The sequence below is a fragment of the Procambarus clarkii genome, chromosome 60 (assembly GCF_040958095.1).
Source record: "Procambarus clarkii isolate CNS0578487 chromosome 60, FALCON_Pclarkii_2.0, whole genome shotgun sequence".
NCBI lineage: Eukaryota > Metazoa > Arthropoda > Malacostraca > Decapoda > Cambaridae > Procambarus > Procambarus clarkii.
The window spans coordinates 15,480,708-15,508,207 of NC_091209.1; the positions used below are offsets into that span (position 1 = coordinate 15,480,708).

At 44.3% G+C, this 27,500-nt stretch overlaps 3 protein-coding genes across 6 annotated transcripts in view; 1 reads left to right on the forward strand and 2 right to left on the reverse strand.

Annotated features, from left to right (window-relative positions):
* LOC123766787 (TBC1 domain family member 2B) overlaps nucleotides 1-27,500 on the reverse strand; it is a 425,460-nt gene that overhangs the window by 92,258 nt on the left and 305,702 nt on the right. The gene's annotated exons all lie outside the window — the stretch shown is intronic.
* LOC123751104 (CDAN1-interacting nuclease 1) overlaps nucleotides 1-27,500 on the reverse strand; it is a 201,766-nt gene that overhangs the window by 58,034 nt on the left and 116,232 nt on the right. The gene's annotated exons all lie outside the window — the stretch shown is intronic.
* The window catches only part of LOC123766788 (uncharacterized), an 80,468-nt gene that overhangs the window by 29,665 nt on the left and 23,303 nt on the right, over nucleotides 1-27,500 (forward strand). Inside the window, 4 exon segments of the mRNA XM_069307563.1 lie at nucleotides 4,195-4,295; nucleotides 24,440-24,522; nucleotides 26,028-26,179; nucleotides 27,358-27,499. Of these exon segments, the coding sequence (XP_069163664.1) occupies nucleotides 4,195-4,295; nucleotides 24,440-24,522; nucleotides 26,028-26,179; nucleotides 27,358-27,499 (478 nt within the window).

The following is a 27,500-nucleotide window of genomic DNA, read 5'->3' on the forward strand; positions in this document are numbered from 1 at the left end:
CCCCACTACCGAGGCACTGCCTGGCACCACTACCGAGACACTGCCTGGCACCACTACCGAGGCACTGCCTGGCACCACTACCGAGGCACTGCCTGGCACCACTACCGAGACACTGCCTGGCCCCACTACCGAGGCACTGCCTGGAACCACTACCGAGGCACTGCCTGGCAGCACTACCGAGGCACTGCCTGGCCCCACTACCGAGGCACTGCCTGGCACCACTACCGAGGCATTGCCTGGCACCACCACCGAGGCACTGCCTGGCAGCACCACCACCAAGACACTGCCTGGCCCCACCATCGAAGCAGTGACCGGCCGTGCCCTACACCCACACTACACAGACGAAGTGTTGGCGAGGGTGTAAGGCAGTGATAATGATAGATAACAAACAGTCGGACAGAGAGAGAGAGAGACACACACAGGTAGTCAGTAGTGGTGGTGGTCCAGTGGATGGTATAGCCAGTGCTGACACCTCGCTCGAACACCGAGTCCTAGCCAGCAGCCCTCCCCCCCTCGCCCCTCATGCCTGTCTGTCTATCTGTCTGTCTGTCTACCTCTTACCCCTCCCGAGGACAGCTAAGTAACGGGGGGAAGGCGTCCCCTGCCACGAAGGTCGACTTACCACGAGAGTGAGAGACGGTTCTATGGTCTGTCTGTCTCTTTCTCCACGCCGTCAGAACGACGCTTCCTCGCCACCGACGTCAACGCGACGTTGATACGACGCCAGAGAGACGACGGTGATCAAGAAGCAAGATCGTCAGCAACAGTGGGTAGGGTGGTGCTACCATGGTGGTGATAGTGTTGTGGTGGTGCTACCATGGTGGTGATAGTGTTATGGTGGTGTTACCATGGTGGTGATAGTGTTGTGGTGGTGCTACCATGGTGGTGATAGTGTTGTGGTGGTGGTGTTACCATGGTGGTGATAGTGTTGTGGTGGTGCTACCATGGTGGTGATAGTGTTGTGGTGGTGTTACCATGGTGGTGATAGTGTTGTGGTGGTGCTACCATGGTGGTGATAGTGTTGTGGTGGTGTTACCATGGTGGTGATAGTGTTGTGGTGGTGATAGTGTTGTGGTGGTGTTACCATGGTGGTGATAGTGTTGTGGTGGTGTTACCATGGTGGTGATAGTGTTGTGGTGGTGTTACCATGGTGGTGATAGTGTTGTGGTGGTGCTACCATGGTGGTGATAGTGTTGTGGTGGTGCTACCATGGTGGTGATAGTGTTATGGTGGTGTTACCATGGTGGTGATAGTGTTGTGGTGGTGATAGTGTGGTAGTGATGGCACCACACGTGTCACGGTATAATTAACCACGTGTGATAATAACTTACCCTCGTGGTGTCCCGTCTTCCCAATAATCTTTGTCATTGGACACTGAAACTACTGCCCTCCGCCACCTTAGCCCAACCGTCTACCACTCTTCACGCAAAACAAAATTTTCTAATATTTTTCGGCACTTCCCTTGAATCTATGACCAACTATGAAGTTGCAGATGTCAAGAATTCCCCCCCTTGTCTATTTTGTGGATTTTGTATGTAGTGATCATATCTCCAGCTCATGTTTGGAAGATAATGAGACTATTTGCCCCAACTGCTCTCTTTCTCTCTAGTTCCTTCAACAGGTTTTTTGGGGCTCGACTTTTGAAAGAAACAGAATATTTTGACCTAAAGTCGATATTGAAGCTGATTCGTTGAATGGTTTATTCCTCACGAACACACCCTGGACACTATCACTATCACTATCACCACCATGGGGGGGATTGTGTAAAACCCTGGTTTGTGTCTCGGAGAGGCTGCAGGACCCAAGTAAGTTCAGTAGAATTTCTGGTTGCAATTCTTATACCATGTCGTAGCTCAGTCGATTATGGCAGCGTCTGGGATGCTCTTGGACGCAGGTTCGAATCCTCATCACGGCCCTTGTGGATTTGTACACTCTGGAGCTGTTCGTCTAACGTTGCACACACACAGTTCCCTTTCAGTCTCTGTGAGTCTGTTTCTCATTTGTAATCTTTGGAGTTTGTCTTTGTCGAGGGAGCCGGCCGGCCGGCCGAGCGGACAGCACACTGGACACGTGATCCTGTGGTCCCGGGTTCGATCCCGGGTGCCGGCGAGAAACGATGGGCAGAGTTTCTTTCACCCTATGCCCCTGTTACCTAGCAGTAAAATAGGTACCTGGGTGTTAGTCAGCTGTCACGGGCTGTTTCCTGGGGGTGGAGGCCTGGTCGAGGACCGGGCCGCGGGGACACTAAAGCCCCGAAATCAACTCAAGATAACCTTGGTTCTGTTTAACCTTTGTCCGCTCTTTTGGGTTACTGGACGGTGTTGACGTGTTCTCTGATCTTCTGCTACCTGTTATCCTATTGCCCATGCTAATTGGTAGCCAAACTTGATACCATCTTGATGGTGTAATGGTGATTGTGTATTGTGGTGGTGATGGTGTATTGTGGTGGTGATGGTGTATTGTGGTGGTGATGGTGTATTGTGGTGGTGATGGTGTATTGTGGTGGTGATGGTGTATTGTGGTGGTGATGGTGTATTGTGGTGATGATGGTGTATTGTGGTGGTGATGGTGTATTGTGGTGGTGATGGTGTATTGTGGTGGTGATGGTGCATTGTGGTGGTGATGGTGTATTGTGGTGGTGATGGTGCATTGTGGTGGTGATGGTGTATTGTGGTGGTGATGGTGTATTGTGGTGGTGATGGTGTGGCTGTGGTGATGATGGTGTATTGTGGTGGTGATGGTGTATTGTGGTGATGATGGTGGGGCTGTAGTGGTGACACCATGGTGATGAAGATGTGTTGTGGAGGTCCTACCATAATAGTGATGGTACCATAATGTATATATTACCGTGATGGTACTATAGTATCAGCAGTTACCATGGTACAATGGTAGTAATACCATTGACAAACATTGTGAAATTTTGAAGGAAAACAAAAATTATGAAAATGTTGCACTTCTTCATATCTACTTCACTACCACTACTCTTCCTTCCCTCTCTCTTCCCTCTTCCTTTCTACCTATCTCCTCTCTTCCTCCCCCTCTCTCTTCCTCCCCCTCTCTCCTCCTCCCCCCCCCCTCTCCTGTGTTTGTTGTTTGCTAAAGATTATCAGATTGATAAGCAGAAGGTTCTGTATTCCGAGACACTAAGCGCTCAAGGCACAACACTCCACTTAAGCACCAACAATTGACTTGTACATACAAGACACTCAAGTGATAAACTATACTTGTTGACTTGTGTATACTGTGGCTGTAATATATATATATATATATATATATATATATATATATATATATATATATATATATATATATATATATATATATATATATATATATATATATATATACACACACACACACACACGTCTCTCTCCCTTACACTCAGACTGACTCACTCTCTCACACATGTACGTAACGTGATCTGTCTTGGAAGGAACACTTAGATAACAACACCCACTTAAACTTAAGGAGCACACAAGGAACACCTGCGTCTTCACTGTATACTGGCGGAACACTATCATCTTCACGGAACACCAGGAACTTCACGAAACACCAGGATCTTCACGGAACACTAAGATCTTCACGGAACAATCTTGATCTTCACGGAACACTAAGATCTTCACGGAACAATCTTGATCTTCACGGAACACCAGCGTCTTCACGTATCACAAGTCACGCCCTTGGCTACTCGACCCTCAAGCAACACAACGTCTCATGTGTGTACACGGAACACAAGATCACACGTGAAATGCCGCCACCGTAGTTATCGTGTTTGAGTGGCAATTAAATATTTTGACTGATAAAAAACTTCTATAACATTAACTATGACAGATCGTAGCGTCCATAATTTACCTCAGTTTCCCCCACCTGTAAATATTCCTCGTTCTCTATGTGAGCTCCGGACTAGACTCTAAAATTGAATTTAGATTATCTAAATTGTCTAACTCTCGGTGTGTTTATATGTACTTCCCGGTGCCTGTAGCCTCCTCAGTACTTCCTTTGTCAGTGCCCAGTACTTCCCACTCACCGTAGCCTCCACGGTACTTTCCTTGTCACTCACCCCATGATTTGACCGGTACTTCCCGGCCTCAAGCGTACTTTCCTTATAACAAATACTACTTCTATCTAGTTTCGTCTCGCCCTCGGGTCACTTCCCGCGACGGCACTAACCCTGCACGTGTCCTCCTCCCACAGGTGTACTCCCCGGAGATGGATAGGGAGGCGTTCTCCGGGGTTCGACCCCCGCAGCCCCTAGAGATGTTCAACATGGACCTTCACCACTACGACGTGCCTAAGTGAGTACCCCTGCTTGTGTGTGCTTTGTTCAACAACGTTCGTGTTCAGGTCTTCCCGAAATTAAATCGACTCACAAAAGTGACGTACTGTTCCGTTTTCTGTTTGAGTCGTCCGGCTTACTCGGAAAGGTTAGAAGAGGAAACTTTCAATTAACGTTTTTCATACCGTTTTGAAACTTTATGATAATTTCCTGCCCACCTAACCTATCAGAGGATCCTTAACTTACTGTTGTTGAAAAAAAATCCCAAATTTATTTTCATTTTTTTTAATTTTCAAATTACGTTCATATTCGGCCATACGGGCAAACGGCCTAAAGCGACGTTCTTTTTAAGAGGACAGGTTGTACTTGTGTGTGTGTGTGTGTGTGTGTGTGTGTGTGTAAGTGAACACAAATCCAGGTATTGAAATGTTACACCCCGCCCAGTGTTCATTATGGGAATTGTTCACACGAACACTTGTTTTAGTCTCAAGTGTTCAACCTTCCCTAAGGAGTGTTCAGCAACAGGTGCTCATTTTGGGGCTTTATACGCTCTGTTTGAACACTTTACTCTTCTGTCTACCGTCCAACCACTTGGGCTTGACGGTATAGAGCGACGGTCTCGCTTCATGCAGGTCGGCGTTCAATCCCCACGACCGTCCACAAGTGGTTGGGCCACCATTCCTTCCCCCCGACCCATCCCAAATCCTTATCCTGACCCCCTTCCCAGTGCTATATAGTCGTGAAGGACTTGGCGCTTTCACCTGATAGTTCTCCCCTTTCCTTTCCTACTCTTCTCAAGTGTTCGATTACGGTGCTCAAGTGTTCGTTTACGGGGCTCAAGTGTTCGATTACGGTGCTCAAGTGTTCGTTTACGGGGCTCAAGTGTTCGTTTACGGTGCTCAAGTGTTCGTTTACGGTGCTCAAGTGTTCGTTTACGGTACTGCTACATGGTGTTCGGATGATGCGGTGTTCGAGTTCACATTCTTCCTTACGTTCGAATCGGCTTCATTCCAAGCAAATCTACGCTTTTTTTTACAGGCTAAAGTAGCAGCACATTGCTGTCTACCCGTCTGGTGTGGTGACCTGTCTATACCCGTCCAGTGTGGTGACCTGTCTATACCCGTCCAGTGTGGTGACCTGTCTATACCCGTCCGGTGTGGTGACCTGTCTATACCCGTCCGGTATGGGTGACCTGTCTATACCCGTCCGGTGTGGTGACCTGTCTATACCCGTCCGGTGTGGTGACCTGTCTATACCCGTCCGGTGTGGGTGACCTGTCTATACCCGTCCGGTGTGGTGACCTGTCTATACCCGTCCGGTATGGGTGACCTGTCTATACCCGTCCAGTGTGGTGACCTGTCTATACCCGTCCGGTGACGGTGACCTGTCTATACCCGTCCGGTGACGGTGACCTGTCTATACCCGTCCGGTATGGGTGACCTGTCTATACCCGTCCAGTGTGGTGACCTGTCTATACCCGTCCGGTGTGGTGACCTGTCTATACCCGTCCGGTGACGGTGACCTGTCTATACCCGTCCGGTGACGGTGGCAGCTGTCTCGTGCACTTACCGTGTGGCCAGCGGCCGTAATCTGGCACGGTACGCGTCCTTGCTGTTGTGTGTGGCCTCTATCGCTTTCCCATTCATCGGCATCTGTGTTGATATCTGACCAACGCATCCTCCCGATACGAGGAGGAAGGAATTATCAGGGTAAGCGTCAAGCCCTTACGACTATATAGCGCTGGGAAGCGGTCAGGATAAGGATTTGGGATGAGACGGGTGACGGGGGGGGGGGGAGGAATGGTGGCCGTAATCACTTACTTGGACAGTCGGGGATTGAACGCCGACCTGCAGGAGAAGGTGGCGACCAGTCTCGGAACAGTGAAGTTGGAAGTGGAGAACCAGGAGGAAACGGAAGGAGGAGAAAGAGAAAAAAACGATGGAGAACAGATTAAAATATGAGGGAAAGATAGAAAAAAAACAAAAAAACAAAAAAATTCGCCTTGTTTACACTTGAAACTTGTCAGCAAAGAGTGCAGATGCTAACAAACATCCGCTGAGTGCCTCCTCATATCCTTAAGTCCCTCCGGATCACACTTATACCTCTTACCCCCTAAAAATTTCCTTGAAACCCTTCCACATTTCCCCCCCTTTTCCATTCCCAATTACCTGTCCCATATACAAACACCTCTTCCCTCCCGCTATAGGTTCACGCAGCCCCCATGCACCATCACCTATCTCCGTTCCAAGTCTGCTATTACCACTCACGGTCACCTATTCCAAGTCTACTCTAGTACATCATTCCCATTTAAACTTTCAAACTCTAATCCAGACTAACCTGTTTCGTTTGATGTCAAATTCTCCCCATTTCCAGCCCTATTTTAAATATTCAAAGCTACGTATTCTACGTATATAATTCTATTCCTAAATTATTCCCTTTTCAATAAAACATTCCTCTTACAAATTACCCATTCCCATCTCATGTTACCCCATTTCCATTATAAATTCCATATCCTCGTTCTAAAGCACATGTTCCAATTACAGCTACCATTAATCTATTCCCAGACTATTCCCAAATTCCCACTCACGCGTTCCTATTCCCAAATCCGCAAAGCTGGTTCAAAGTTCTGTGCGTCTTCAAACTGGTCTTTGACCCAGTTCAAAGGTGGGAAGATGCCACAACGCTTTTGAAGGAGACACATTATGTTGCTGTTGTTAAAAGATTCGCTACCTGGAACATAAAGTTCCAAGTAGCACGGGCTATGGAGAGCCCGTAGGCCGGAGACACATTAAAGCTTCAGGAAAAGATGGAGGTAAAATACCCTGAAGGGAGACAGATAGACAGACACGCCAACAGTGAGATTGTACAGTGAATCAACGGATGAGCGATACGGGCTGATATAACTCTCTCTCTCTCTCTTTCTTGGGACATTCTTGAAGGATTCTCCTTAGTTTCCCAGTCAGTTTTGATTATTTTTAGGATTTTTTGTTTTCTTTTGACATCATGAATCTCTGCAATTAAGATTGGATACATATTTTTTTGGATAGTGTATCCGTATTATTTTTTACGTGAATTGTTTTGGCTCTGTTTAATTCAATATATTATTGAATTAAATTATTATATAGAAATATTATATATTTCTCCTCACGTATATATATATATATTATATATATTATATATATATATATATATATCTGCCCGCCATCTGAGGTGGAGGAGGCTGTACAACTTGTGTGACAAGTAGTCTTGTACCCAGCATGTAACCAATGTTGTAATCCTTTTTGTGTAATGAAATTTTAAAATAAAGTTAGATATACACACACACACACTAAAAGAATAGGGGTGGTAGGGGAAGAAAATATCAAAGTGTTCAGTGAGGATCCACAAGGTCTTCTCTGAGTACTCATTATTTTCTTCTCCGAGGCTATGGGTCCCTACACTTGCACCAGAGGTGGTACCCCTTTTAAGTATATTATATATATATTATATATATATATATATATATATATATATATATATATATATATAGGGGGGTACCACCACTGGTGTAATTATAGGGACCCACAGCCTCAGAGAAGGGAACACAGAGCACTCAGGGAAAAACTTGACATTTAACTCTGAATACGAAAGAGTGTTCACTTCTCCTACCACCCCCTTTTTTTTTTTTATTATGATGTACACTTTATTATGCAAGGTTATACAGTTACATATCTGATTTTATACAAAAAATGAACATTAAGAGGACACAAGAAAAAGTTCGCTTCCTAGAGGCTGTAGATTTCCTCGAACTCCTCCGACGCCGGGCAGGAACCGAGGATGCAGCGGGCATTTCCCCTCTGGATCGCGACACTGAGGCGCTGAAAGAGAAAACTTGCTGCTCTAGGGTCTCTTGTGGTGTCAATGAGCTTGGAACCAAGATCCTTAAGAAACCTTCTTGCACTCTCACCCCATGGGCCTAGGGTCTCAGACCCTATTGGAACGAAATTGTACCTTTGATCTAATTGCCTGTACTTGACTGACTTTTGTTTTTCTCTGTGTGTCGCTGCGGCTCCTGCCGTGCCGGCAGAGAGGGTGATGTATGTCGTTGCCAGGGTGGATACGCAAGTATAGTCCCATGCTAACTGCCTGCCACCCTTCCACGGACGCAGTGTGATTCCGTCTGGTCGGCCGGCAAAGCTAACAGAGTCACGGTTCAGTAGGTTGCGGGGCTCTCTCTCCGCTGGACACTGAGCAGAGGCAAGGCTTCTTTTAATGATGTCGTTGACTTCGTCGTGTCTAGTGTGCCAACCACCCGATTTTCCACAGTGCAGGCCATGCAATCCATATTCGTCAGCATCTGCCTCGCCGCAAATACACCTGTGAACAGTGTGGATAGGGGCAGCAAGGCGGAGAGCGACTGCAATACGGAGCTCCTGCGGATCAAGACGTGTGCCTGTCGCAGACATAGGGACTGCCAGAAGGAAGTCCCCTGCATGGGGAGCCTGCACAGCTGTGAGGCGTGCACGATCACTGGGGGTTGTTGCTGCCTCCAGCAAAGCTGTGGCTTCTTTGTCTACAATGGGGCTGTCCCAACTGGATTGTTTCTTGGCTTTCGGCATGGCTGGTCTGAGTGCTGGGTCTGTCATGGCACCCCATTTCGTGTCACATTCCGTGTAGTGGGGGTCCTGTATCCCCGCTACATCACTCAGGGTGTCAGGTAGAATTTCCTTAACCAGGTCATCTGATGCTGAGGAGGAAGACAGGAAGGCTGGGACTGCAATTTGGGTGGCGGTGCGGACACCCAAGCCACCGAGCCTGACAGGAAGAGTGGCTTGTTTCCACTGGCATTCGTTGAGAGAGAGGTTAACAACTTTTTCCAGCATGGTCTTCAGTAGGAGGTCATACTCGTCAAGCTTTGGGTTGTTGTAAGATGGGGCACACCTCAGAAAGTAGGTTAGCCTCGGAAGGGATAGGCATTTGGTGAGGAGATAAAAAGCATCGTGGGCATCGATGTCACCTATTCTGTCTTCCATCCTCCTAAGGTCTGCGATTTTCTTGTCGAGGATCTCCTCAATGGCGTTAGACCCGAGGGGAGCTCCAAGGAGGGTGCTGTTCTCGGCCCTAATGACATGGGCTCCAGGCAAGGCAGACCTTATTCTAGCTACGATGTCTGGGTTGGAGGAGACTACTTCACACTTGGAAGGGTTCAGGACGAGACCCAGGCTTACTTCTTGCTCCCTTATTTTCCTGATATCTGACAAGAGGTGGTCTACGGTGCCAGCTATAGTGCCATCATCCAAAAACCAGATGTTGAACTCGCTGGACAAGCTTTCGGTGATTTCTTTTAAGACTAAGCAGAAAAGAAGGGGAGCAAGAGGATCACCTTGCTGAACACCTTCACATGATCTGATTTCATGTTCACCAAAGAGCAGTTTTGACTCGCCACTGTAGCACGATAGTATGAACGGGTAGAGGGGCCGGAAATGGCGATGTACGGCACAAAGTACTGCATCTCTTCTTACCATGTTGAAGGCATTCTTAAAGTCCAGTTTGAGCAGGGCCTTTTCATCAGAAATGTTTGTGATGTATGCTCGTGCTGCATGGGCAGCCGCTTCACAGCCTTGGGGGATTCCAAATCCTAGCTGGATTGGTTTCAGCAATTCAGCCGCTTGCTGGCTGACAACCCTCGTAGCAGCCTTGGCAATCAGGCGTCGGAGAGTGTTGCCAACAGCGATTGGCCTGATTCCTTCGTCCTTCTTTTTGAGAGCACAGAGGGAGGCACCAAAAAAGAGAGGCCTGATGACCTCAGGTATCTCACCAGCCAGACACATGTTGACGAACCTTGTGAGTTCCATAAGAAGATCTTGTGCAGCATCACCAACCGCAGGATTTAACATTTGCTTGATATGTTGAGGTTTTAACCCTGTAAAGCCGCCTGCTGACCCAGGTGGAAAAGAAAGGGCTGCTTTGTAGACCTCAGATTCACCAACTGTTAATGGGTCTGAAATGGTGTCGGCTGATGGCGGAACGATGTTGTCGCCTTGAGGGGCTCTGGGTGGGTGCTTGCTTTGCAGGGCCCGTGCTGTGGCTGAGTTTCGAGGAGCAATTTTCTCGTCACTGGTGAGGACTCTAATAGCACTTGCGGTATTTCCCTCTTCAATTTTCTTGGTGATTTGTGCTCTGATTTTGTACGTTTCCGGTATGTTGTTGTTACCATTTCTGCGGTGGGTGTGTTTTGCTCGGAGAGGCAGGCGAACTAGGTTGTCCCCCCCCATCCAGTGAGGTTAACTGTATATATATATATATATATATATATATATATATATATATATATATATATATATATATATATATATATATATGCGGAAAACCTACATGTGAAAAATAGAGACTGCTAAACGCGTTTTCGGCTCAATTCGCCTTCATCAGAACAAAATACAAATACTTCAGGTATTTTTGTAAAAGTATCAGAAATACAAATAGTTCTTTTAAAAAAAAAAGTATACCCTGGATACACCTCTATATGTCGTTGGGGTGGTAGACGACATTATACAACACCCCGAGTACCTTTTATTCTTTTCTTTGAGGCTAAGGGTCCACATTAGCTCAACCACAGATTGAGAGTCCAATCAGTCTTATAACACCCACCATACAATCACCATAGAAAAGTTTGGAAAGTATTAAACTAACCGCAAGCTTCGAACCAGCGGTTAACATTCTTCTATAGATTAGTTTATTAACTTCGTCCTTGTCTGTATGAGGTTAACAATTAGCCCGTTGCCTCAGAGCCGGTCCAGTGAGGTTAACTGTTAATCGCCGGCTGTTATCTACGGGTTATCAGTGAAAATCAAGGTAGCACAGATAAGAGTGATTAGGGAGGCGGTCACCTGACGGGCCATGCTTGTGACACCCGCCACCTTAACCACCTTCCCCCTCGTGTTGAACAGCCTCGTTACGTCTCTGCCACCGAGAGGCCGGGGGGGGGGGCTGTTGGGTAGTTATGGTAGTTTGTGATACTCGGGTGGTTAGCTCTTAGATGTGTTGCTGTGGTGGTCTGTGGCGGGGTTCAGGGTCGCGGGGTTGGGGTAACGGGGTTAGTGGACGTTTTCAAGCTTTGAGTTATCTGTGGGGTGGATATGCGAGTGTGGGTTGATGGATATGTGAGTGTGGGTGGTGGATATGTGAGTGTGGGTGGTGGATATGTGAGTGTGGGTGGTGGATATGTGAGTGTGGGTGGTGGATATGTGTGGGTGGTGGATATGTGTGGGTGGTGGATATGTGAGTGAGGGTTGATGGATATGTGAGTGTGGGAGGTGGATATGTGAGTGTGGGTGGCGGATATGTGAGTGTGGGTGGTGGATATGTGAGTGTGGGTTGATGGATATGTGAGTGTGGGAGGTGGATATGTGAGTGTGGGTGGTGGATATGTGAGTGTGGGTGGTGGATATATGAGTGTGGGTGGTGGATATGTGAGTGTGGGAGGTGGATATGTGAGTGTGGGTGGTGGATATGTGTGCCCGTGTGGTGGTGGTGGTGGTCGTGGATATGTGAGTGCGGGTAGTGGATATGTGCCCTCGGGTGGTGGTACAGCCCAGATATATGAGTGCGGGTAGTGGATATGTGCACTCGGGTGGTGGCACAGCCCGTCCTCATAAACAAAGACCAAATGCTTGTTAATCCAACCCGTCCTCCTAAGAACAAATCCACAAGGGCCGTGACGAGGATTCGAACCTGCGTCCGGGAGCATCACAGACACTGCCTTAATCGACTGAGTCGATTAAACCGTCCTCCTAAGGTTTCACAACGTCAAGAAAACGGTCAATGTAAAGTGTCCTTCCCTAACCTACCAGAGGACCCAAAACAGAAAACGGGACAGTACGTCACTTTCGCCAGCCGCTTCCATTTTCTAGTACGATAATTTTTGGCTCCATGTAACGCATACGCTCCAAATGCGACGTTCTTTGTAAGAGGACAGGTTGGGTGTTGGGTACTTGAAAAAATCTTGGATGATAGATTGAGCAACATAGTCAGTCAGCCAGAGAGACAAAGGAATAGATATATTGATGACAGGAAGGAGGAGAGGCCCATGTCCTGGGGGTTGAGTGCGGGTGTCCCTGGATGCCGGCTTGGGGAGGGACGGAGGGAAGGAGGGAGGGAGGGAGAGAGGGAGAGGGAGAGAGGGAGAGAGGGAGGGAGGGAGGGAGGGAGGGAGGGAGGGAGAGAGGGAGAGAGGGAGAGAGGGAGAGAGGGAGAGAGGGAGAGAGGGAGAGAGGGAGAGAGAGAGAGAGAGAGAGGGAGAGAGAGAGAGAGAGAGAGAGAGAGAGAGAGAGAGAGAGAGAGAGAGAGAGAGAGAGAGAGAGAGAGAGAGAGAGAGAAAGAGAGAGAGAGAGAAGACAGAGAGAAGACAGAGAGAAGAGAGAGGAGAGAGAGAAAAGACAGAGAGAGAAGACAGAGAGAGAGAGAGAGAGAGAGAGAGAGAGAGAGAGAGAGAGAGAGAGAGAGAGAGAGAGAGAGAGAGAGAGAGAGAGAGAGAGAGAGAGAGAGGAGAGAGAGAAAAGACAGAGAGAGAAGACAGAGAGAGAGAGAGAGAGAGAGAGAGAGAGAGAGAGAGAGAGAGAGAGAGAGAGAGAGAGAGAGAGAGAGAGAGAGAGAGAGAGAGAGAGAGAGAGAAGACAGAGAGAGAGAAGACAGAGAGAGAGAAGACAGAGAGAGAAGACAGAGAAAAGACAGAGAGAAGAGAGAGAGAAGACAGAGAGACAGTATTCAATCAAGAATTAAGTCAATATTATCACTCGATACACATACTACGTATTCGTCAATATGCACAAGTGACAGGGAAAATGAATGGGAAAATATATCAGTATCAAATTCCTTTACATAAATAATAATACACCTCACTATCCCGACCTGACGAGGTGAACACTTTACATTATACATTTCCAGTAGTTCCAACCGAGAAGCGAACGAACCAACAAGGCCGGTTAACTATTTGGAAACAACCAAAACATCAAGCCTAATCCTTTTTGTTTAACCTAGGCCTCCTAAGTCAATGTCAATACGGAAATAAATCTACTAAATATGCATTCAAAATACTATCCGTTTCTTCTTAAAACGATAATCCATATCTCTACGATGTATACTCAAGATGCTTTTCTCAAGTTATACACTAACTATACACTAAACCAGGCTGTGCCCAGGCTTCAATATCCTGGAAGTTCATAGGCATTAATGATTCTGACAGTCCATAGGAGCCGTATTAAGATCCGGAGAGTACACAGGTCTTAAACTTTGATTCCTAGCCTAGTCTCTCAGAATTCCTTTGGTTCATGTTTTCTCATATTTAAAACATTAACACAATATGTACAAACAATCATACAAGGTTATATCTTCACGTACAGCACAACAAGGACAAACCCCTAACACAAGAGGCCTCCACCCTCGAAAAAACAGGATAAAATCAAACAATGGTTACATACCATAATTACATACAATTAATCAATGCACCAAATCAAGTATATTTACTGAGACAAGACAAAAAATACATCACAAAGGGATAGAGTAACTTAGGCTATTTCTACCCTCCCATACGCACCAATGTGCAAACAGGGAACCTCGCAGGGCTTACACACCAACTGCTTGCCAAAGCACCTACATAATAACGAAAACAATGCACGAAATGCGAGAATGCAAGGGAATATGTACAGAAGGGTCACAGACGTAACACAGACCAAACACAGGACCCGGGACACAACATCACACAAAAATTGACAGAGAACGGAAAATGTCACAGAAAAGGTCACCGTGAACCAAGAGTGTGATCACCCGGAGACTCCGACCGGGTCGCAGGGACGTAAATCCTCGGTACCAAGTTCAAGTACGTTTATTGAGACAATAAGATACATCTCAAAAGGATAGAGTAGCTTAGGCTATTTCTACTTTCCATCCACGGTATCACCGCCAGGTAACATGCAGAATATTGTAAATTGATAATTATCTTCTGATGTCATTTTGGTTCTATTTTTTATTAATATAATACAGATAATAAATAATAATATAATAAAATTAAGGTAATCCGGTTGGTAATTCTTAATTTACAGGAACTCTCTTATAGATGATGTTTTTTTCACAAAGGCTTTCTGAAACCCATGTTTTTTCTATACTGTAATTATTGTTATAAATTATTCTTGCGCGTTGAATATAAGCAACCTAAACACTTTATAGTCCGACAAAAATAAAGCTAAAAAACAAACTAAATATTCCTAGGCCTATTATAGCACACACACATATATATAGGCCTCAGATATCGTATATTAGTCCTAGGAAGGTTTGGTTAATTTAGTTTGTCTTTGCAACGTAAATATAAAATCTCTTCCTGTTTGTCCAAATTCAATAGTTCCGATTTCTACTTTCTGATTGCGTTGTACGTCGGTATATGTACTATGGTCCTTATCGTTACTATAAGTACTACCAAAACAAGAGGCTGGGCTGGTAAAAGACATAGACTTATGTATTTATAGCCTTTAATGTACAGAATTTGATAGTAATCCCAAACATTATGGATATCAACTGTCTACAAATCGCTGTTCGATAAGCATTGCGGTCGCTCTTTATATAACCCATTTATCTCTACTTCATACTACATTCGTTTACGAAGGATTACAAGTGAGTGTAAAAATACACTCTTTATTGCCTTGGGAGTATTTATCTGTACGTACAGTAATCTCTACACATTCTCATGGCGTGTCTCACAAAGCAGTGATCGTGTGAGGGTTAAAATACCGTCCTACGGAACCCCTCCAGAGCACGAAGTAGGGAGGAACCGGGTCACTATACACTGGAAACTGCCTAGCTCGCTTATCTGGCCTTATCACGCTATCAGGTTATTAGTGATAAAGTCCAACTCATCGCTATAGGCTCCAGTGATTGGTAAGATGACCACCACCTTCCCTCCACTCCACTTGACTACTTCATCGATGCGCTGCCCATAGTCCTAGGCTACTTTATCCTAGTCGGTGCACTAAGGCTTCCAAGGTCAGTCTTTGTTGAGTGTCAAGTCTCTTTGGTAGATGAGAGGGTTTCCTCTAGCGTTCAAAGTCTGCCACACGCCCATCAAGTTGCCATAAAGCTTATCTCGGCAAGTTATCTGAGGTGATCTAAGTTATCGTCGCATGTGATCTGGGAAATCGTTAATGTGAGTGTCTGGATTTAGCTTTCTTCTCATGTATTATCTGGTGAAATTATGACGTAATTATCGAAGAAGGTTCTTTTGGCTTTCACTTGAAAATCATCTTAGTGAAAACTAAAAGTTAGCTCCTTTGACTTCCATGTGATTGTCATCTTAGTGAAAAGCTCTACGAGTAAGCTCTTTTGATCTCTACATTAACGGTAATTTTGGATTCCTATTAACCTCTACACATTAAAAGCAAGATGTTCGCTAACTTAAGTTTAGTTTTCAGTACTCCATAGCCTGCACAATAGCCTAGTGACCCTTACCTCTTGTTTTTCCCCTAATAAATAAAGTTGGGTATAACTATTTTACATAGCGTTCTTAGCATGATTCTATATCGCAGTTGTAATCCTATGCTATTTTTAAAATAAATTTGTATTAAAATAATTTTAGGAAGAAATTTTCACTTCACAATTACGCATCGATCCTCACTTTATGGCATACGGTACAGGAATCCACCATTTTGGCTGTCTGAATTGTTTATTTGAAAAGTCGTATGGAGGTAATTAACAAGAGAAAAGGCCAAGCCGAGAAGACTATATAGCATTTAAATGTCGTAATTACAGTTGAAAATATATCACATGACTGACATTCAGAGGATTTGGATAATATCAGCGTTGATACGGTGTGACAGATTGAGACATTAATGGACTCTACACTGTCTCTCACGCGCCACCGCCATCTGTGGACGAGGCAACCAACTAACAACCCTTCCTCGGTTTTCATTCATAACCCCAACACTTCGGGCAAATGACGTTGATGTTGTAACATCAAGACAATGTTGATTAAACGTTACCCAAGCATGTTTTGCGTGCTGGGAGGCTACGTCTCGTCCCAGCTGCGTCCGACCCCAAGACGCATTCATAAATTTTAACGTACTGAGCATTAAAAAATGGGATTTTCTCATATATAAATTTGAATGCTGTTATATATTAGAATTCTATGTATAATTAGGCGTACGTTATGTTGGGTTGGATGTTCAGATTCTCTTAGCAATAGTTTGTATTTTAAGCACGTGAGTGAAGTATTTAAAAAGTTACGATTCGAACAGCGGTCGTCAGCGAACATTTCGAAAAATGTTCGAAAGTCACCCGTCGTGAGTTGTGTGTAGTGTTTTTCATTCATAAACAGGTTTGGCTCGTTATGAGAACGGGCTTCCAACAAGATGTGTTAGGCAAGAACGGAAAGTCTCTGAACAGAGGAAGTCGAACCGGAGAGTTGGCGTCCATTAGCACCCGACCTTAGCAATTCGAATAAAAACAATGTATTTTGGAAAGTAGGGTCCTGCGATACAGTATAACAAAATACACCGTATATTATGTTGTACACACACACACACACACACACACACACACACACACACACACACACACACACACACACACACACACACACACACACACGCACACACACACACATGGTTAGGTATGATAGGAAAATGGGACAGGAGTCATTGCTGTAAACAACCGATGGCTGGAAAGGCGGGATCCAAGAGCCAATGCTCGATCCTGCAAGCACAAATAGGTGAGTAAACACACACACACACACACACACACACACACACACACACACACACACACACACACACACACACACACACACACACACACACACACACACACGTCACGTGTCAAGCTAAGACAAATAAACTAGCTGGGATGATGTGAAGAGTCCGGGGAGCTGGTGTGTCGTCCACTTCCCGCGGGAGTGTTTTGTAAGCTGGTCCTCATTCCCCAGGAAAACCCGTCTCCTCCACCCTTTCCTCGTGGTTACACAACTTACCCCTTTCCTCTCCACACAGATGATATCTTAACGTGATTCCTGGCCCACAAAACTTAAAACACTTTCTTCTCGACACATGTGATATCCTAACGTGATTCCTGGCCCACAAAACTTAAAACACTTTCTTCTCGACACATGTGATATCCTAACGTGATTCCTGGCCCACAAAACTTAAAACACTTTCTTCTCGACACATGTGATATCCTAACGTGATTCCTGGCCCACAAAACTTAAAACACTTTCTTCTCGACACATGTGATATCCTAACGTGATTCCTGGCCCACAAAACTTAAAACACTTTCTTCTCGACACATGTGATATCTTAACGTGATTCCTGGCCCACAAAACTTAAAACACTTTCTTCTCGACACATGTGATATCTTAACGTGATTCCTGGCCCACAAAACTTAAAACACTTTCTTCTCGACACATGTGATATCCTAACGTGATTCCTGGCCCACAAAACTTAAAACACTTTCTTCTCGACACATGTGATATCCTAACGTGATTCCTGGCCCACAAAACTTAAAACACTTTCTTCTCGACACATGTGATGATATCCTAACGTGATTCCTGGCCCACAAAACTTAAAACACTTTCTTCTCGACACATGTGATATCCTAACGTGATTCCTGGCCCACAAAACTTAAAACACTTTCTTCTCGACACATGTGATATCCTAACGTGATTCCTGGCCCACAAAACTTAAAACACTTTCTTCTCGACACATGTGATATCCTAACGTGATTCCTGGCCCACAAAACTTAAAACACTTTCTTCTCGACACATGTGATATCCTAACGTGATTCCTGGCCCACAAAACTTAAAACACTTTCTTCTCGACACATGTGATATCCTAACGTGATTCCTGGTCACAAAACTTAAGCCATTTCGTCTCGTCGCAGATAATACCTTAACCCGATTCGATGCCCCCCCAAAAAGCGTAGCCGTTTTGAATTTAATTTTTGAATTCAGAATTCTGTATACTAGTTTGTGAGACTTTAATTTGTTTTGTCAATGTTTCTGAATACTTTGTTTCGAGTGAAATGGACAATTATTTTCAATTATTTGTATCTATTTGTCAATTTTCTGCTTGTGATCAACAATTTTGGTTTAAGTTGAACCAAAATTGGTTCAAGATTCAACCAACTTGAATCTTTTGGTCCAAGACAGATTATAAGATTCGGTGACAAACTGGATTATTATTATTAAGATAATATTTTCAAGTCGTATTGCTCACACACGACATGATAATGGTCTCCAGGACGAACCCAAATGTCATCGTTTCTTCATCTCTTGATGTGTGGTTTAGTCATGGATGAATTACTATTAAGTTTAGCTATTTTATATTTACATTTAAAAGCAACATTTATCAATGGTTTTAAAATCGATACAGTTATTAAATTCAGAATCAGAAACTATTTCCGTAACAACCGATATAGTTATTTTATATATTTTTTGTATGGCTAAGTATTTATTTCTTAAAATAAATCTCCCAATCCTGAGCACTCCAGGTGCAAACTCTCTGAGCAGGAACTGCGGCATGATCTCCCACACTACATCACCGAATGCCCAGTTATTAGATCTTTTAGACCAGTTGGAATGAGGTACCTGGAACTTTGCAATTACTTTATTCACTCTCGCATTCTTGAAGATATCCTCACAGTGTACCCAAAATCTGCCAGTGCAGGCTACTTATCACGTGCCTCTGTATGACTAACCATCCTGTGTGATGGGGATTTGTTAGCATCACGTAGCTAGCTTTTTGACGCACTGTACTCCCCTTCATATAGTCTAGGGAAGCTGCACAAATGCAGATGTACCTAATGTATTAATAAAAAAAAAACATGTATTGGCTTGTGGTTGAGAAAACAGCAGTTTTGGCCAAGAGCTTAATGTGATCTACAAATGGATAGCAATAATGTCGCCTTTGGCGGGTCAGGCCAAAGGCGACATTACTCGAAATACGATTTATTTCTTTATTACATAAATTACATTATTATGTTATTTATGAATTTATACAAATAGTTGCCTATATTGTTTGTGTGTTAACTTTTTGGTATATAATAATAATAATAAAAATAATCAGTCAAGTTCATACAAACTATAAGACCGTTTCAACTGTAGAAAACAAACGTAGACTTGCTAGGCTAGAAATTTGCATGATAATGCTAATTACAGATTGCAAATATATCTTGATTTGGTGTTGGGCTACAGGCCTATCAGCCTCTGGAGAGTTATTAAGGCCACGACAATAAAGTGATGTGATGTCCTGACCCGATACTAGTTTATTCTTGAATTTCAATTATTGATGGTCATTCATTTAAAATTAAAAGCTTATTTTAACTAGCCGTTTCTTTAACTCCTGTACAGAGAGTTTGGGGGGAACGCTTGTCCATTTTAATTGCTAATTCATCAATAATATGCTTGTTTATTCTAATTAACACCTTAAGACTAAGCTTAGGTATTTTCTAAGTATTTTCAATGTCTGGCTTCGTTTACGTAAATATACAAATTATCTGCTGCCAGTGCGAGGCTTCACATTACGCAGTTTATTTATGTTTACTTATATTTGAAAACACACTTTTCACAGTTTTATACGACTTTTTTCTGAATAAGTTTATGAATCATCTTGCATCTAATATGTTTTACAGTTCATCTATGTTGTCATTAGCAACTGGGCGTCAGTTACTTTCCCTCCAAGTACATACTTTCAATGCTTTTCAACAAGTCATGAAAGTGTTTTTTTTATATACTTTCTAATAGAGATGTGTTGCATGTCCATGCAGCATCATGCTATGCTGCGCCAGGCATGTCCGTATGCGTAATTGTTCAGTTGACATTTTCCTGAATTTTGTCCGTAAATTTGCATTCCGATCGACCATCAATTAGGCAGCGCCGACGTCTGCCCTCCTGTGCCACAGTGGTCAAGACTCGTCAAATATTTACCAATTACGAAACCTGTACATCTTTCCTTGCTCACAGCGGCTTCGTTTGCATTTATTAAACAGTTTACGAGCTTGGAAACTTCACAACCCAAGGTTATTATTGTATAAACAATCTCGTGGCGCCTCGGCGCTCATAAACTGTTTATTAAATGTAAATACAGCCGTCATGATTGAGGAAAGATATACAGGTTTCGTAAAGGGTTGTCTAAATCCTTGATGAATCCTTGCCCGACTCAAGCTCCTGGTTTTCGCCTTTTATCGTCCATACTACGCACACACCGAAAATAATTTCCTGTCCAGATCTGACTATTTTATATACCGTGATCATATCTCTTCTCTAGGAAAGTTAGGTTACTACACTTAAAGATATTTTCGTATGTGGGGATCTTAGCTGTGGGGCTCCCTAGAGACATCTCTGGATGAGGTGATGGAACAGTGAGTGGCAATGACACGAGGGTGGTGCGGTGCTCGCAATATGGCGGGGGTCAGGCTTGCCACACTCTGCATCCTGGCATGATGCACTCATGCTCTCTTTTTTCCCCTCTCACTATCCTTCTCCCTTACTATCCTCCCCCTCACTATCCTCCCCCTCACTATACTCCCCTCTCACTATCCTCCCCCCTCACTCCCTTCTCCCTTGCTCTCCTGTCTCCTTCACTATTCCTTTCCCCTCACTATCCTTCCCCCGTCCCAAATCTTCTCACTATATTCTTCCTCGCTATCCTCCCCCGTCATAATCATCCCTCTTTATCTTTCCTCTCTCTCCATCACTATCCATCCACATATCCATTCTCCTGCCTTTCCCCAGTTCTTGTACTATTGCACATTTCATTATGCCTATTAGGATTTTATAGGTGGTGATCATGTCACCTCTTTATCGCAAGTCTACACGTTTTGGCACATCTAATGTAGGTATTGGAGTCATTTAGTAGCACGTTTGTACTCAACTAGTTGTATTCACCTTGTTGTGCTTGCGGGGGGGGGGGGGGGGTTGAGCTCTGACTCCTTGGTCCCACCTCTTAACTGTCAATCAACTGGACAGTGACAAGCATCGGTGTGTGTACTTACCAAGTTGTGCTTGCGGGGGTTGAGCTCTGGCTCTTTGGTCTCGCCTCTCAACTGTCAATCAACTGGTGTACAGGTTCCTGAGCCTACTGGGCTCTATCTTATCTACACTTGAAACTGTGTATGGAGTCAGCCTCCACCACATCACTGCATAATGCATTCAATCTTTCAACTACTCTGACACTGAAAAAGTTTTTTTCTGACGTCTCTGTGGCTCATTTGGTTATATGTGTGTGTGTGTGTGTGTGTGTGTGTGTGTGTGTGTGTGTGTGTGTGTGTGTGTGTGTGTGTGTGTGTGTGTGTGTGTGTGTGTGTGTGTTTGGAGTCAGCCAGTTGGTTGGTAGGTACAAGCATCCTTGGCCGCGTCCGGCGTGCCTCTCATCCCATCAAAACCCTTGGGCCCCATCAACACTCAAACCTCTACCCCTCGCGTCAACGCTCCATATCCCCATTAACACCCATAGCAATTTACACCTTTATACACTCAGGCAAGAGTGCCATATTCTTCAACCGTCAGGGCAAGAGTGCCATAGTCTTCAACCGTCAGGGCAAGAGTGCCATAGTCTTCAACCGTCAGGGCAAGAGTGCCATAGTCTTCAACCGTCAGGGCAAGAGTGCCATAGTCTTCAACCGTCAGGGCAAGAGTGCCATAGTCTTCAACCGTCAGGGCAAGAGTGCCATAGTCTTCAACCGTCAGGACAAGAGTGTCATTAACCCATCCCACAGACATGAAATAATATTGACGACATTTCGGTCCATCCTGAACCCTCATTAAGTCGTAACAATAATATATACATAACAACATAAGAATGATAAGGAATTAAGCTGCAGAAAGCCTATTGGTTCATACGATTCAATTCACATTTTCACTTCCATATTCCGGAAATCATGATATTGTCTAGAAAAGTTTGATTAAACCCCCCAAAAATAAACCCATTGGATGTAGTCAGCTGGAGAAATGGACCATACGACATATCTGTGGCACTGGCTGGCCTTTTGGGGGCCACTGAGGTCGGAAACGTTCCAAGTGTTCATATCTCATTCAGACCTGGCTATGTAATTAGGTTCAATTGGATACAAATGTGTAAGTTTCGCAGGAATTTTTTTATGGTAAAATGAAGATGGTTGATAGTCGGGTTAAGCACTCTTGGGTGTAGCTAGTAATGTGATGGGTGACCACGTAGATGTAACCTAGCTTTAGGTAGGGGAAACCTCGACAATTAAGGGCTTCCTGTCTCCCTCCAGGTGTGTGCCTAGCCTCGTGCTTCCCAGCTCCTGAGCTAGCTAGGTGACCCCTCCTCCTCCTCCCCTCCTCTACCTCTCTTATCACCTCCCCAATAGTAGTCCCTTACTCATCTACCTCTCCTGAGTACTCTCACTCTACCTCCCCCCGAGTACTCTCACTCTACCTCCCCCCGAGTACTCTCACTCTACCTCCCCCGAGTACCCTCACTCTACCTCCCCCCGAGTACCCACACTCTACCTCCTCCCCCCCGAGTACCCTCACTCTACCTCATATCCAAACAGTTCCTCTCGTCTACCTCTCCCAAGTAGTCCCTACTCATCTACCTCCACCGAGTAGTTGCACATGCACTCATCTACCTTCTCCCTCCAAGTAGCCCCCCCCCAACTCTTCTATCCTCTCAGTGCTTCTCCTTCTCTTTCTCCCTCTTCATCACACATCATCATACCCCCCCTCATCACTTCCCAAGTAACACCCCCCCTCCCCCCGGACCCTCACATCCCCCCCCCACCCCCCAGAGAGCCGCTAGGATAATCCCGAGGACATCCGGTCACTTCTCATTCACAAAGAAGAACTAAAAGTTTGAATAAATTAAGAGATCTGAGAGTGCATGTTGTATGCTAATGAGAGAGGCAGAGTCACGGACTGTTTGTTGTTGGTGATTGTGAAGAACTCGAGTATTGTGGCCTTTGTTTATGAGGGCTGGCAGCCGTCATCACAATGATGTTCGGAATTTTCTTGCATATTGCCTCGCGGCGTTCAATCCCTGACCGTCTAAGTGATTGGGCACCATTCCTTTCCCTCCGTCCAATCCCAAATCCTTAGCCCGACCCCTTTCCAAGTGCTATATAGTTGTAATGGCTTGGCGCTTTCCCCCCTGATAATTCCTTCTCTCTTCCTATGTACAAACTAGCTTCGCTCTTAACAACAAAGTGATGAGAGAGTCACATTAACACCGTCCATTTCGTATCCAGATATATTGCTTTTAATCGCCATTATGTAGGTTAGCTTAGCATTTTAAAAGCACCGACTCACCTTCTGTGGTTGATTGTTCAATAAACCCCTAAACTATATGTTTAACACATCTCTAACCCTGTCCATGGAGGACAGAAGAAAATGTATATATGCTGGTTAGCATTGTAAATGTGTGGCCATATCTGTGGTAGAAAATAATAATAATAAAAAAAATCGCCATTATGGAATTTAAAAAAAAACATATGGTTTCGAAGCCTCTTTATACGTTTTCTTCCGACAGAAGAATTTATATAAACAAAAAAGAAACAAAATGAATAAAAGTAGAACATTTACTTAAATAAAAGCTAACCATTTTCAAAACTAAAAATAAGTTTACATAAATCAAAGAATTTAATATTTACGCATAAAAAGAAGGATTTACATATACATACTTGCTGATTGGTAATAACTATTTTGGTGACTTTAACCTTCTCCTCCAGGTTAATAGACCTTAAGTCCAATTCACATGAGCTTACTTAAGACTTGAACAATACTTAGGACATAAGTATAATTGCTAATTGTTCAGAAAGCATTTGTGGTGGCCTTAATAACCACCACCCTCCAGAGGTTGACAGGCCTTACGTCCAACCCTCCAGAGGTTGATAAGCCTTACGTCCAACCCTCCAGAGGTTGACAGACCTTACGTCCAAGACCACCACCCTCCAGAGGTTGATAGGCCTTACGTCCAACCCTCCAGAGGTTGACAGACCTTACGTCCAACCCTCCAGAGGTTGACAGGCCTTACGCCCAACCCTCCAGAGGTTGACAGGCCTTACGTCCAACCCTCCAGCGGTTAACAGACCTCACGTCCAACACCACCACCCTCCAGAGGTTGACAGACCTCACCCCCAACACCAAACTGTAACATTCTACTGTGACTAACGTCTGTGTTTTGCCTCCTCCAGCGGGATGTACGGTGGACGAGGAGCCATGTACACCCCCATGCAGGACGTCTCCGTCGCCCCCACCAACATGTGGCCCCAGCAAGGTATGGACCCGGGGGGGGGGAGTATTTTGGTAGGGTGTAGAGCAGGACTAAGTGGTGAGTGTGGGGGAGTGTAGGGTGAGTATGGGTGTAGGTGTGAGTATAGGTGGTGTGAGCATGTAGGTGAGTATAGGTGGTGTGAGTATAGGTGTAGGTGTGAGTATGTAGGTGAGTATAGGTGTGGGTGTATGTGAGTGAGTATAGGTGTAGGTGTGAGTATGTGAATACAGGTGTAGGTGTGAGTAAGTAGGTGAGTATAGGTGGTGTGAGTATAGGTGTAGGTGTGAGTATGTAGGTGAGTATAGGTGTGGGTGTATGTGAGTGAGTATAGGTGTAGGTGTGAGTATAGGTGGTGTGAGCATGTAGGTGAGTATAGGTGGTGTGAGTATAGGTGTAGGTGTGAGTATGTAGGTGAGTATAGGTGTGGGTGTATGTGAGTGAGTATAGGTGTAGGTGTGAGTATAGGTGGTGTGAGCATGTAGGTGAGTATAGGTGGTGTGAGTATAGGTGTAGGTGTGAGTATGTAGGTGAGTATAGGTGTGGGTGTATGTGAGTGAGTATAGGTGTAGGTGTGAGTATGTGAATACAGGTGTAGGTGTGAGTAAGTAGGTGAGTATAGGTGGTGTGAGTATAGGTGTAGGTGTGAGTATGTAGGTGAGTATAGGTGTGGGTGTATGTGAGTGAGTATAGGTGTAGGTGTGAGTATAGGTGGTGTGAGCATGTAGGTGAGTATAGGTGGTGTGAGTATAGGTGTAGGTGTGAGTATGTAGGTGAGTATAGGTGTGGGTGTATGTGAGTGAGTATAGGTGTAGGTGTGAGTATGTGAATACAGGTGGAGGTGTGAGTATGTAGGTGAGTACAGGTGTAGGTGTGAGCATGTAGGTGAGTACAGGTGTAGGTGTGAGCATGTAGGCGAGTATAGGTGGTGTGAGTATGTACGTGAGTATAGGTGGTGTGAGTATAGGTGGAGGTGTGAGTATGTAGGTGAGTACAGGTGGAGGTGTGAGCATGTAGGTGAGTACAGGTGTAGGTGTGAGCATGTAGGTGAGTATAGGTGGTGTGAGTATGTACGTGAGTATAGGTGTAGGTGAGTACAGGTGTAGGTGGGTGCAAGTAATATAGTATAGTATAGGAGTAGGAGGATAGGGGTGAGTATAGGTGTAGGTAGTGAAGTGTAGAAGTGGGTGAGTATGGTGAGTATGTGTGAGGATAGTAGGGTGTAGGCGTGGGACACCAGGGGTGAGTATAATTGTAGGGTGTAGACGTGGGAGAGCTGGTGACAATTTGAGGGTGGGAGCTGAGAAATGTATAGAACAATAGGTCTACAGTATTGATAAAAGATCGCCATGCAATATCCATAGCTACCTTGAGTAGTATGGATATATATATATATATATATATATATATATATATATATATATATATATATATATATATATATATATTTCTTGTGGCGTCCGTCTTCTCTGCCCTTCTAATACACGTTTCCCCCACCTTCGTCTGCACAGTGGACTACGGGATGCAGGACCTGGGTGGCATGAAGACCTCGCCGTCAACCCCACCGCTAAACTTCCCAGGGAGGGTGTATGGGGGTCAGCAGGTCTCCCAGAGGCAAGCTTGCACTATGCCCACCAACGCTGCTATCCCAAGTCTTAACCAGGTGTGTTCTTTGAGTTGGGAAGTGACGGGTACATGGGCAGACGGATAGGGAGATGGACAGAAGGGGGTGCATGTATGAACTTGAAAACAAAATCGAGGGACTTAACTACATAGATAGCATTATCCTATCTACTGGTGCATGTGATATCGATAAAAAACTATATTAACTATGTTAATTCCTTCGGCTTTGCCTAAGTGTATTTTCTCTTTCTAAAACTCTGATATACAAATATTAAGTAATGTATACCAAAAAAATAGGTAAATCAGATGCATGAATGAATATTGTCATATATAAGTGAATTAATAATATATAAATAATACAATATTAAAAATAATATTTACACCAGTAATTTTCAAAAACAGTGAATGGTTAATTGTTGAAAATTAACCAGTTAATAAGGTTTGGTTAATTGTTTAGGTTGGCCAAATCTAGTGAATTTGATATATTTTTTGTGTTAGTGTAAACTATACGTGTTAAATCTATTGTATCAGATTTTGGTAATTTTCGTTGACATATCAAAATTTACAAATTTGTCCTAAATTATGTTTCATGATAATACAAGCGCTCTAAAATACACCCGGTAAGTTGTATATATACACTAAATGGTGTAAATACTGTCCTGTGTATATGCACTAAGTTTACGCTAATCTCCATTTCCGTTCTGGACTAAAGTAAAACAAAAAGTGTATACAGTACTTCGAGTGATAGTCAATAAGCCTCAGGGTTAATTTGCCTTTAAAACAAATACCAAACCAAATACATATAGTGTTCTATCTATGTTGTTGAATATGACCGAAAGGGTAAGATTAATAATTCTAACACGAATCTTGTCAATATTTCTTACGTTTTCCTTCACTGTCGAGGGGTAATTGAAAAATTAACTCCCCAAAATTCATTTTTTACATTTTTATTTTTGGTCTGTTCTATGTATATTGAAATTGAAATAAGTTTATTGAGGTAAAATACATACAAAGGGATGAGGTAGCTCAAGCTATTCTCACACCGTTCAGTACATCGTGTTAATACATACATATACACACACATCACAAACAATAAACATATTACCGAACATTCTGAGAGATAAACATCTACATTTCCTTCTATGTATATTAACATCTTTCAAAACAAAGTTGGACCATATGAAGTATTTACGGCCTATTGCCCGGTTACCCCCACAGCTGCAGCAGGGCAGCATGCCCTTGACCAGGTCCACACTGGGCTATGGTGGGTATGACATGTCAGGCTCGTGGGCCGCCGCCACTGACCCCTACAGTCCCTATGGTTCTCAACACGTACGCTCCGCCATCTCCGCAGTCAAAGG